Source organism: Leptidea sinapis, chromosome 7 (assembly GCF_905404315.1).
Source record: "Leptidea sinapis chromosome 7, ilLepSina1.1, whole genome shotgun sequence".
NCBI lineage: Eukaryota > Metazoa > Arthropoda > Insecta > Lepidoptera > Pieridae > Leptidea > Leptidea sinapis.
In genome coordinates, this window is record NC_066271.1 from 11,424,940 (window position 1) to 11,438,778 (window position 13,839).

The following is a 13,839-nucleotide window of genomic DNA, read 5'->3' on the forward strand; positions in this document are numbered from 1 at the left end:
ACAATACCTACAGTTTAATCCCACATATTTTTAATTTAACAGTATTCCAACAACAGTTATTTCTTAATGAACTAGAAAACTAATAGACTCATTTGAATGTTGCGTCAAAAAATGCGGCTGACAGTATACGGGATTGCGTTCCGTTTTAAATATTCACCAGTATAACTGGCTATAAAGGAACGGCTTCACAGTATACTAAATTGACGTCACACTGTACAGTGGTCGCAGTGCATATCGGAACATACCCTTAGTTGGATTTGTCAGTGTTTGCATTGGGTAGTTTAATATTCAAAATACTACGCTATAAATAAGCTAGTGTCGCTGACTGTATACAACTTGTTAATAAAAATTTGGTAATCTCCATTAGAGATGTTCTTCCACCTTGCTCACTTTGTTTGTCTTTCTGTTAGTATATTGTACATCTACACCAATACATACAATACAGTACATACCAATGTTATCAGGTTTTCGCACAGCGATATTAGGAAAATATATGAAAATCGTTTCGCAAATTACAAACAGTTCGTAAAGTACTTATTAACATTTCATTTAATAAAATTTACTGATGACAATACACACCAAGACATATCAAGCTCTCACAGAACTGGGTAATTTTGTATTTCTTATTTTAAATAAAGCACAGAAAGTTGATTTGGATAAAATAAAACTATTGCACATAATATAATACAAATATGAATGAAGTAACTGACAAACTTATCAATACATCATTACAATTATCTATACATATTAAAAATAGGAACATATCAATATTTTATCATGGTTTTATTTAGTACAAGCTAAAATAAAATTAGACTTAACATTGATTACATAATAAAAATAATGTTGGTATGCATTTAAATCAACAAAAAAAAAAAAAAAACAGCCTACACAGTTACAAAGATTAGCAGAATCAGCACTGGCACACTAATATGTAAAATAATATACTTTGGTTTTGTCAATACATCTAGCTAGCTAGTTGCTCAAGTGGGGTCCCTGTATGGTGTACTTGCAAAGTTCTGTGGCAAATGAGGAAATGGAGGATTTGGCTCCAATGTGTTTCTTATCTGTGAGTGAGTAACCTGTGAAAATTTAAGAAGAGCGTCAACTTTATTGTTCAATATTTCCACGTTATTTGCCATTTCCTGGAGATGGGACTTTGTTATATCAAAGTTGGACCTCTTAGGCAATGACTCTGAACTATTTTGTTCTAAAAGACTGGCACACTGTTGTACAGCATTCCAACATCGTTTTGGTGGTGATGTTAAAGTGCTGGCTGGCAGTGCTTGTGTAGAGGAAAATGATCTATCTACTTTCCTTATTGTTGGTGGTGGGTGTGTAAATTGAAAATTGTTGGTCTCGCCATATGGAAAAGATGTAGGTAGTAAAGGTGTTGGAGCCATTTGCAGAGGTAGCTTAGGTGGAGGAACCATCTGCAGAGGAGGCGGAGGTGGCCAAACCATCTGCAGAGGAGGCGGAAGTGGCCAAGGCACCCGCAGAGGTGTTGGAGGTGGCCCAGCCACCCGAAGATGTGTTGGAGGTGGCCCAGCCACCCGAATATGTGTTGGAGCTGGCGGGGGAGGCGGGGGAGGCGGGGGCGGCGGGGGAGGCGGAGGTGGCCCAGCCACCCACAGACGTGGCCCAGCCACCCGCAGAGGTGTTGGAGGTGGCCGGGGAGGCGGAGCCACCCCCAGAAGGGGTGGAAATGCTGTTGATATTTTATGTGCCGATCGAACCGGGTTTTTACCACCACATGCAAATGCATGTGGTGGTAAGTACCCGGTTCTATAAAACCTTTGCTCCTCGAATATATTAGCATGTACATATTTGCATCTAGATAGATATCTACACTTTTTAGTTTGATAATCACGACAAAAAGTGTAGACGCCCACTAAATCAGTGGAACTATCACAATTATGAGAGAACTTACATGTCCCTTCACGATTGCACGTTCCTCGTATAAAATCACGACATATACCTTTAACATTGGTCTGTACCACAGGCTCCGAATGTGGTGGTGGCGGCTTTAAGGGTAGCTGGGCCACCTCTGCGGGAGGCTGGGCCACCTCTGCTGGAGGCTGGGCCACTTCTGCGGGTGGCTGGGACACCTCTGCGGGCGGCTGGGCAACCACTGCGGGCGGCCGGGCCACCTCTGCGGTTGGCTGGGACACCTCTGCGGGCGGCTGGGCCAGCACTGCGGGCGGCTGGCCCACCTCTGCGGGTGGCTCGGGCTGTACATAAGGTTTTTTTGTGGTTGCAGGTTGCATTGCGTCTATTTGGGTACTCGGAGTCACTCCAATTTCTCTTTTTAATCTTCTAAACTTCTTCATATTTTTTAAATTTTCAGACGAACGAAAATGTATCAAATTCTCCTGCACTCCAATTCTTCTTGGTGAATCAGTTTCTTGCATTTTCAGGATTTGATTCATAAGTAAAACTCCCAATTTCAAAACTCTACAACAAAACTGTTATTTAAAAGAAATATCAACATAATAAATACATTTAATTTCTACATAATCTCGACTCCATTATGGTAGTTTTTTTTTGAAGAAGTACTTTTTTAATTAATCTCCTGACAACGAAACCAGAGAAATAATGATTAATATCGTGCATCTCTTTATGAAGTAAACATAATGACAGGGGAGTGGGTCAGGGATTGGAAATAATACTCCGCTTATAGAAACGAGTCTTTATTTGCGTTCACTTATCTGAATCGTGCACTTCGCCGGTCTGCCTCTGTTCTCTTGTCGGCGGCGATACCTTTGACGCATCACACCGCACCGAACACTAAGTCTCTTCTATATTCTGCTTCTTCTTCATCTGGATCACTTTCCACTTTTCACTACTTCTTCTTTTCTTCTTCTTCTTCCTTTACACTTTCGAGTCAGAACTAGAACTGCCGTAGGCCACGCTTAGTACGGCTTATATACCCATGGATCTGTTCTATTTTCAAAACGATTCTCCCATTCCATCTTTAAATTTAAATTGTACTAGAAAATTCTTTTAACTATTTTTATCCTGCTTACACATTTTCCATCCCTTTTTTTCTGTTCGATGTGATCCTGAACTTACTAGAAATTTCCATTAACTATACAAAACCCAAAAAAATGCCATACACTGGTAGGTGTATCGAACCCGGGTCTACAGCGTCTAAAGTAAACACTTTTCCGCTGAGCTACGAGTATTGCTGACGGAGCTGTTGAAATTAACAATGTCTTGAAGTTTGACAACTCTTGTCATTTACGTTGCTGCACGATATGAAGTTTGACAACTCTCGTCATATACTTCGAAGATTTGCTAAAGTATGCAATTACAACTTCTTGATCTCCTCTCTTCTGAGATAGTACTCCACAAATTCCGGTATTGCTAGCATCAGCATCCACCATGAATCTTCCCTCTGTGTCAGGATATCCGAGGATAGGTGATTCACATAGTCTTTTCTTCAACTCTAAGGCAGCTTGTTCGCATTCTTCATCTCAGGAAAAGGCTCTTTTCTCCTCCGTCAGTTGATGTTAGGGCTTAGCAACATCGGAAAACCCTTTCACAAAGCGTCGATAATAAGAGCATAGTCCTAGACATGCTCTCACATGTGTCTTTTCTGTCGGCGTCGGCCAGTCCTTGACAGCACTTATCTTGGCAGGATCCGTCGCAACGCCTTGCTCCGAGATTACGTGCCCCAAATAATTCAACTGACGTTGAAAGAAGGAACATTTATTTGGACTCGACTTCAAGTTGGCACCCTGCAGTTTTGCGAAGACTTTTTCGAGCTTCTTAAGATGATCTTCAAAACTTCGTCCCATAATGATCATGTCATCCAAGTAGACAAGGCAAGTTTCTCCCAACATACCTGCCAGCACATGCTCCATCAACCTTTCAAAAGTAGCTGGGGCGTTGCATAATCCGAAGGGCATTGTTTTGAACTGCTATGCTATGGCTTTTTCAACCGGAAAAGGGTTATGACCCTTTTCCGGTTGAAAAAGCCGTCTTCTCCTTGTCTTAAGGGGGCAGATCGACTTGTCAGTAGCCACTTTTCAAATCCAGAGTAGAGAAACACGTCATGCCACAAAGCGAATCTAAGGTGTCATCGATTCTTGGCAATGGATAACTGTCTTTCTTAGTTACATCGTTCAAACGCCGATAGTCCACACAAAATCTAGTTGATCCATCCTTCTTCTTCACCAGAACCACTGGAGAACACCATGGACTCGATGACGGTTCTATCACACCATTTTCTTTCATATCCCAAATCATTTCTTCCACCTCTTGTTCGCGTGCAAACGGAATACGTCTTGGTCTTTGCCGTATCGGAGCAGTGTCTCCTGTGTCGATCTTGTGTTTCACCAAACCAGTTCTTCCGATGTCCCCGTCGTTCTTCGATAACATCCCGGCGTAGCGTAGCAGGAAAATTCTCGCTTTTATTAACTGTAGCTTGGTAAGATTGTCCTTACAGCCATCCAGAAGTTTCTGTATGTTCACATCCAGGCTTGCAGCTACGGTCTACCTCCCTTCTTCACACGTTCTTAGCCAAGCTATCTCCTCACAAGCTTCGATCACTGTTCCCTTCCTAATGATTTGCTTGTCCTCATAAGGATTAAACACGGGAACCATCGCAATTTGGGAGTTTCCCACAACAGTCCTGACCATGTCGTGTCCGATGTCGATCTTTCTATTATAGCGCATTTACATCTTCTGTCTTCCTCTGTCATCCCTTGGCAGGATTACCAGGACTAGGGTCTGCGATCTCGAATTTAAAGTAGTGTCTCTTAAGCACAACACTTTCCCAAAACTTCAGCCTTTTATTGGAATTTCTTCACCTCCATGCTTGAATACACCGTGTTTCATGTTAATGGTACACTGAAGATTTTGAAGAAAATCCAACCCAATGATGCAGTCATCTGTGATATCCGCGATTACCACTTTTTGCCAGTACAACGTATCCCCAATTTTCATGGCCACGATCTTCTCTCCCTGGACTGGTATGCGTTGGCCAGTAGCTGTTGTGAGTGCTAAGTTAGCATTTTCTCGCATATGTCGTCTTCCGATGCTCTCTAGTCTTCTTTGGCTAATGACTGTACGTGAGGCTCCCGTATCCAAAGTGAAACGGCAAGATTTTCCATTTATCATTCCTTCTATAACTAAAGTGTTTCCGTCACATGTCTGCTTAACAAAGATCCTTTGCTTGTACCGGCCAGCGCCCACCCCACTGCCCTGGCCTTTTCTAGTTTTCCTGCTGCTCCAGCGGTGATGTTGAGACCGCCGCATCCTTCCTACCTTGTGTTATGCTCTCACGCCTGGGGTAAGTGCTCCTAATGTGTCCTCGCTCCCCACACCCATAGCATACTGGGTTATATGCTTGCCTTCGGCTGGAATCTGCTGGTATAATTTTGCGGAGTCTCAACGCCCGAGAACCGTGGCGAACCGCTTCCACTTCCAATACATGTGCCACCGCTTGCTTGAAGCTAGTATGATGACGCAATCGTACGGCTGCTCTTACTTCGGCGTCTATCCGTAATCCGGTTTGTAACATAGTTATAGGTGAGATGTGCTTGAGTCGTGAGAAGGCGAGAGGTAAAAGCGGGTCGCGGCGGAAGGACACCGACTCCAAAAATTACAATAATCGTAACTAGAATTAGATTAATTAATTAGATTGTAAAAAATACGCAATTATTTTTATACTTTTTAGTGCATATTATATGTATTGTTTTGAAATAGTGTTTTTGAAGTCGGTTGTTTTTTTGTTAAAATATTTTTTTTATTTTTTGTGAATTTTAGTGAATTTGAAGTACACTAAACTACAACTAACAACTAACAATTTGTCTAAATATGTGTAGATATACAAAAATTTCCAATGCAGCAATGAACGTAAGCGCTTTGCAATTTGATTACAGACAGCTAGAAATTCTGTCACAAATAGCACCCTTACTGTAAGTCGTTAAGGAGTCCCATTGATCATCATATTCGACTACGACAATTATTTGGCCATAACTATGTTACGGTTAGATGACTTAAATATCTGGATAGCATAAAAAAGATTCGGGCGAGTATCGTTAATTTGCTCCTAAGGATTGAAGAGTTCCGTTACTTTGTCATGGATTCCGTAATCAGAACCTAACCAAACTCTCACCTAACTATCTTTGAAGTATATCATTTCCAATAAAAAAGAATCATCGAAATCGGTTGGCGCGATTTTGAATTATTCGTAAATTTATTATCCACGTTGCTATACGTGTGTATAGCAAATTAAAGACTTTTATGGTTTTCTCATGAATGCCATTGTCAGATCTGTACCAAATTACAAAGGGACCACACGGGAAGCATGTATGTAGCTTGCTTGATGATGTAGCCGTGTGTACCTGAATAAACGTTGAAATTATTCATGGACGTAAGTAGAATCACTAAATTCATGACCCAAAATTATTTATGCGCAGCAATACACGTTTCCTTCTTCGAAATAAATATTTTTTATAGTGAATGCCGTGTCTGCGAATTCTAAGGTCTGTGAGTTTTACTTGATTCGTAAATTGTTCGCCAGATGACGCTCTAGTAACGTTTTACGAAGTATTGTAGAGGTGGGGTACTGTAAAGAGGGAACGAATGCTCAAGGTCATCAATACCTCAGTAAAGGGCCTTAAGACTTTATTTTATCAATATACTTTTATTCTATTCACTTGTAAAATATGCAACTGTGAACTAACTAAATATGTACCTAACTGTAAATTAAAATCACAAGTATAGTTTATTTTTCCTTACTTGTCCTAAAACGTAAACAAAAATGACCTTGAATGAAATTCCATTATTTTCGGACAATCACACATTTTAGATTCGTCTTCATCGTTTATATTGCTAAAATTGAAAAAATGACAGAGCAAACTTTCACAGTGAACTTAAAAAACATAAGATTTTGACGTTTAGCTATAGAGATGATACGTTTAGAATGAATTATCGAGAATGGAAACTGAACTAAAAAAAAAAAACAATAATTGTAAAATAAACATATCTTTAAATAGTACGACATTTTGTTAATTTAACGTTGTAAATAATTGTACTATCTCTTATATATAATATTTTCAATTTTTTAAATTGCTTTTCGTTTTATAGATTTCTTTATTTCCCACAAAGATAAAAAAATATATACATGAGAGCTGAGATTAGTTAAATAAAAAAATAAATAATATTTAACTATCCGGATGAATATGTGGTTATTACTGAGAATGGGTGTTTACTAATAAAATAACAGTTTACCTACAATTAAAACAGTAAACGTGCTTTATAGTAGTTATACAAATTAACAACTCATGTGTAATTGGTAGCAACTTTGGTAATACTTGGGTTGTGGTCGTGTCATACTTTTTATAAGTTTACACGTATTTTTTTATTATTTTAATATTATAATTTTAATCATTTCGTATCTTACTGAACAGATTATTAAATTGCAATAATAAACTTCGCTTCTGACAGAAAACTACCGATCGCTTGTTTGCTTGTTTATATTTTTGTAATAATATTAAAATATAGGCGTATTGTATAGATATATAAATAAAAATAAAGTACAAAGCGGACGGAAATCACTGGTTTGCACTGCACGGGTTTTAGTTATCCACCCGAGGATTTCTTTATTTTGAGCATTTTATTTTAGTTTTATTTGAAGCAGCTTTTGTGGTTATAATTAATAATGATTAGAACAATTTAACTATTACAAAAGATGTTAATACATTATGCCCAAAAACAAAATAAATATTTAAAAACCTTTCACATCATCGATTAAAGACATAAAATAGGTAAGTGACATTTTGACAGTTGTCTATGCCACGTTTGATGTCGACTGTCGTACGTTACGGGTGCTCAATTTCTAGGTACTGGATTTGTGTTTCTTTTGTTATTTGGATGGTGTTATTCTTCGGACTGACGACTTTAAGCAACCTTTTACGGATTCCGATATTGCATACGATTGTGATTTTAGTGCATTTAACAGACATCAAGGTAAGTTTAATAATTTTATAATGTATTTTAATACAAGATTGGCATAAAACAGTAACAATTATTTTTAATTTACAGATTTACGACAAAACGGTTTTAAATTTTATTTGAAAGTGAAACTTTTACTATATCGCCTCATTTTTCTCGTACATCTATGCGACATGCGCATTATAGCCGGTACGGATTAGGGGTGTAGTTGATTCATTAATATTAACTATTGTTTTCAAGCAAAATCTCTACTGAGTACAGACCTAGCGCCCCAAGCGGCATGAGGTGAACGATTTCGAAAGTTCGGTATGTTTGTTATCGTAGATTTTATGTTTTCAATCACAAAAAGCTTGTTCATTTACTCGTGGTTCAATATGTGCTGTTTCTAAGTCGACGTTCTTCAATCAATGTAAGAGAAACGTCAAGAGCTGTTGGTACGTATTAACTCGATATTTGTTTACATACACAATTTGTTTCGTCATTGTGTTCAAGAACTAAAAATGAATTAGATAAATTAATTTTCTCTAATCGAGGTTCGATTCTGATGAAGGTATTACATTTTGCTTTTCCCCATCATATACACCGCATTTCGGGGGCTTGTGGGAGGCCGGCGTCAAATCGGCGAAATTCGATTTAAAAAGAGTATTGGGAGATATACACCTGACAATTCAAGAATTGGCAACACTTTTCAGTCAAATATAAGCTATTCTCAATTCGCGCAATTCTCCTACCGATTTGAACCCTCTCACCCCAGGACTTTTTTTAATTGGACGGCCACTAACCGCACTGCCATAAGAGAAACTAACAGATTTCGAACGAAATAGATTGGATAGGTATGAACAATTGGAGCAAATGAAACAACATTATTGGAATCGTTGGAACCCAGAATATGTGTCAGAGCTTCAACAACCCACGAAATGGCGGCAGAGACAGTCAACGTTAAAAATAGATGACATGATAGTGCCTCCTAAGGTAGAAAACCTGCCTCCTCTAAAATGGCGTATTTGCCGCATAAACGCCTTATTTCCAGGAGTTGACGGAGTAGCTCGGATTGTCGATGTTACTACGAGTTCTGGTGTAATTCGTAATTGCTATGACCCGACTTTGTCCTCTTCGGCCAGATGATAAGGAGGAGTTGAAGAAGTCTTCTTCAACAGGGGAGGATAATTACGCCTCAGAGGCACGACTGGTAGCAGCGTAAAGGGAGGGGCGGGCATCGCCAGACCGAAGCCGAAGTAGTCGGCGCAAGCGCACGTCTCACTAAATTAATTTGTCTTTCATTTGTTATATTATTGAGTCAGCAAAATATATGTATTAAAAGATGGATTGAAGTTTTTCTTGTTGCATGAACATATATGTAAAAAAAACTAAATTTTAAATATATGAAGCGCTCTAGAAAAAGTATATTACTGGATAGACCGGATTTGATGGTGTGGAGACGTAATTATTTGTTAAAAATTAAAGACTACAGAAGAGAAAATAGAAAAATATTTTATACAGATGAGACATGGCTTAATGAAGGTATTTTTTAATATATTAGATAATATAGTGTAGGGTATTGTGTTCAATCTATTTAAACGTTTGATGAAACCTTTTTTCAGGGCATTCGTCAAATGATGGAATGACCTAGGTATAGTAAGCAGTCGGCAAGCATTTTTCAAGGCTTGTCAACAGACCTTAAAAATCCACCAAATGATTAATAATCAGCCACCAAAAAGTGACGGTGACTACCATGGGGAAATGGATGCTCATAAGTTCGAAAATCGGTAAATATTATTTTTAAAAAATTAAGAAAACCGTTGACGGTAAAGGCCACCTCTCACTCTTCCCGCTACTTCCGTACCTTAGCGCTCAAATTGTACTTATGGGATTTGAGCTCTTTGAGCTCCAAAATATAGTTATACAACCAAATATTAATATTATACCTAATCTGATGATTGTTCATTCCACAAATATCTACTGCTTTTGTGTTTTCGACATAGGCAATAGAGTTATTGTTATTGTACCTACTTCCAATAATAATTCAAATTAATTGAATTGGCCTCATAATTTATTATTTAGTTCTAGCAACTGATTTCAAAAATGCATTTTTAAGAGCATCTATTATATTGCACGTGTACCGCTAAAGTATCCATTTTTAGAACAAAAGATTGTTTTCGGCTTATCGCTGTAGGCACTTTAGTGTAACGCCAGGGAGTATATTTTTGCAAAACTACAATCTTTCGCAGAAACGGTCTATCGTTTTATTGAAATATAGAATATTTTCTCAGGAATAACGAATGGCTGGTGCATGTAGTAAAATTATTAACAATTTTAAACATTAGGTCATCAAGTAGGTAGAAGGTACCTTATGGTATTTATTTTATTTTGTGTCGCTAATTTAGTAGGTATTTGGATTATTTGTTTATAAAACTCCGCTAATAATACTAATACAAATATTTTTATAAATAGTAAATATATGTTTTGATACACGAAATAAAAATCTCATTTAGGTAATTATTTTACTTGTTTATTCGTAAATAGTTGATCTTTAACTTATCTCCATTTAAAAACACTAAAATAAAATAAAACTGGAAAAAATACAAAAAAAAATATTTTTGAATTTAATTAATTGCTTCTGACACTAGATGAACACGTGAATAGAACATCCTCTGTAACTATAATATAATAGATGCCGCAAAAAATTACGCGCTAGGTGTGTTTCCGCATTACGGGCAAGACGTTTACGAACTGCCGCACTACAATGATTTTCCCCGTCTAAGGTTAGCAGTGAATGTGTTATGTTATTCCAAACAAACTACTTACAAGAACAACAAAATAGTTTTGTCGGTCGAGCCGTTCAAAAGCTATAAGATGTTTACATACTTCCTTCCACCCACACATACATACATACAGACGTACGGACATCATCGCAGAAATAGTCACGGAAGATTTTTAGGACCTTAAGACGAGATCTGATGAAAACTCGATTTTCGAAAAATGGGGTAAAACCAACAACTTCCCGATTTTTTAAATATTTCCATTTTCTTGGCTGGAAGTTAAAAAGAAATATTCTGTCATTTTATTTTATTCACGTATTCATTACGTATATATATATATGAGAGTTATATAGAATTACTAGTGGACCCGACAGACGTTGTCCTGTACACACGTCTTAAATTTGAAAAATTTATCGAGCCGTTAGGAGGAGTTCACTAACATACACATGAGCATTAAATTATATGGACGAAATTGAGAATCTAAACCAATCTCCAATTCACTGGAACACACAAAAATTCATAAAAATCGGTCCAGCCGTTTAGGAGGTAGTTCAATTGTGAATCTAAACCATTCTTGAATCCACCTGAAGACACTCAGAAAGTTCCATTAAAATCGGTCCAGCCGCTTAGGAGGAGTTCAGTTACAACAGACGCACATAAGAAATATATATATAATAAGATATGGACGAAATTGAGAATCTAAACCAATCTCCAATTCACTGGAACACACAAAAATTCATAAAAATCGGTCCAGCCGTTTAGGAGGTAGTTCAATTGTGAATCTAAACCATTCTTGAATCCACCTGAAGACACTCAGAAAGTTCCATTAAAATCGGTCCAGACGCTTAGGAGGAGTTCAGTTACAACAGACGCACATAAGAAATATATATATAATAAGATATGGACGGAATTGAGAATCTAAACCAATCTCAAATTCACTGGAACACATAAAACAATCATCAAAATCGAACCAGCCGTTTAGGAGGTAGTTCAATTGTCAAAATTGAATAAAGATTTCAAAAAGTGTGTGAGTGTAATCTATACGCGCGATTTAAGTAAAACTTAATAATTAACAGACGCATTAATATATTACATTACATAAAGCCAACCAACTAAGCACTCACGTATTACCAGAGGGGTGCAATTTCCCTACATTGGCACATGATAAAAATTTGTATTGAAAGTGCTGCCATCTATTCTATTAGGTACGCTGCAAATTCATCACGATTGCTATTATTTTATATACGTGATAAATAGATACATGGAGTTAGTGTTAGCAAAAACATACTTAACATACTTATTAAAACAAGACTTGTCTATCATATGGTAATCGAAGTAATAAACACCTTTAAGATTCCACAATCTCAAATAAAGAACAAACTACAATATTAATCGATATTGCAATACGCAATCAATACGGTCTACTACAATAGAAAAAGTATAACAATAACATAATGAGCGCTATCTAGCGACGGTAGTCGGTACCCGGTACGCTACGGGCGTAATAAAAATAACGCAGCGCCATCTCTTGGCTTTGGTACACTGATTTTAACATAATAAAAATATCAGTGGCACATCTATCTCTGGGTATATAGTGTATTAACTATTATATGCGTATTACTGAAGAGCTAGGAGCATTGTTAGATTTTTTGCTATTTTTTTTCTCGGAAAAGCTGACGATATAGCTTCATCTTTTGAGCAAAGTTGGCATTTTCTCTATCTAAAATAAAAAAATGCCTTTATTAATATATAATATAATTAATATTATTTTATCAAGTGAGATTTTATATATTTTACAAATAATGATAATATAATGTTATATTTTGATATTATAATTCATGAGAATATAAACACTTACACTTTTCACAGGTCAGGTTATAATCAGGTTCTTGATTTTCTTTTTTATTCTTATTAATTGATTAAAGAGTAAAATGTTCCTGGGATTCTGCCATTTTATTTGACTGATTATTATTTTCATTATATATTCTATTTATAATCCAGTAATACCATTCGCACATTTTAAAATTTTCACTCATTAATAAAATAATTAATAATAAGAAATTGAAGGTTATATTATTATTAGCACATATCAATATAATGTTGTTATTGAATATTAACAAATATGGCTATGTGGGCTCGAACCCTTTGCCTATACTAATAATGGAAACGAAAAACAAAAACCGAGAACAAAGTAACGAATGTCAGAAAATTTCTGAAAACTTATATATTATTTATTACAATTGTATAAAATGAACAATAAAAACCCTTTTAAATTTGTAACATTTATTAAAAACAATAAAATTATACCGGCAAAATTCTTTCCATTGACTTTTGTACTGAGTGTTACTTCCGTCAGAAAAAAATTCTGAGTTACCCCCAAGTCGCACCTATAGAAGTTTAACTTCAATCTCGAGAAGAGTGACCCACGGGGCCACGACAGACTCCAATGGAAAGAGCTAGGGGAGGCCTTTGCCAAGAAGAGACAAAATCTAACTCGGACATTAACATTAACATTTATAGTTATATTTTATAAATCTATATATTTTCAATATGTTCATCAAAAAAAAAAAACATTACAATGGGAAGACTACAACAGCTGTTTACTCCAAATGTCACGAGGGGAAAACCAGTGTTGTGTTGGTGTCTTCTGCACTATACTGAGGCAGCTCCTTTTAGCGTGGAATAGCAGTTCATTTAATTTTTTTGTTTATATTTTAATATTTTTTGTTATATTTAATTTATTACTTTAAGATTTATACTGTAAATTGAAGGTGTGTGTTTTTATTGTTAATAAAGTGTTTCTATTCTATTCTAAAAAATAGGCTATACTTACTTAGCTGTTAGCACTAAACGTACTCGTGTGAGTCGTGTAGCCTATGCCAGTACTCAGGACTCAGAAGTGTTGTGGTTTTTAGCGTAGTTCTGTGTGACTACTGACTGTAGAGTACTTGAGTGTGAGTATATATATAGAATACTGAAATTCTCTTTTTTTTATGATCTGGTAACAAAGACCTTTAACTTTAAGTGAAGTATTTTATTATTAATTTTTATGCTTTTCATTTTATGCATCACAGTTCACTAATCACTTCACTTTATTATTTCATATTGATAGAATTGT

The 13,839-nt window shown here is 36.5% G+C and overlaps 2 protein-coding genes across 3 annotated transcripts in view; one reads left to right on the top strand and one right to left on the bottom strand.

Annotated features, from left to right (window-relative positions):
• LOC126965253 (uncharacterized) overlaps positions 1–13,839 on the top strand; it is a 148,687-nt gene that overhangs the window by 83,456 nt on the left and 51,392 nt on the right. The gene's annotated exons all lie outside the window — the stretch shown is intronic.
• Positions 387–13,652, bottom strand: LOC126965469 (salivary glue protein Sgs-4-like). Its single transcript, XM_050809097.1, has 3 exons — positions 13,555–13,652; positions 1,734–2,451; positions 387–422 (listed from the first exon to the last, which is right to left on the bottom strand). Exons 2-3 carry the CDS (start codon positions 2,424–2,426, stop codon positions 387–389), a joined length of 729 nt encoding a protein of 242 aa, XP_050665054.1. The 5' UTR covers positions 2,427–2,451; positions 13,555–13,652.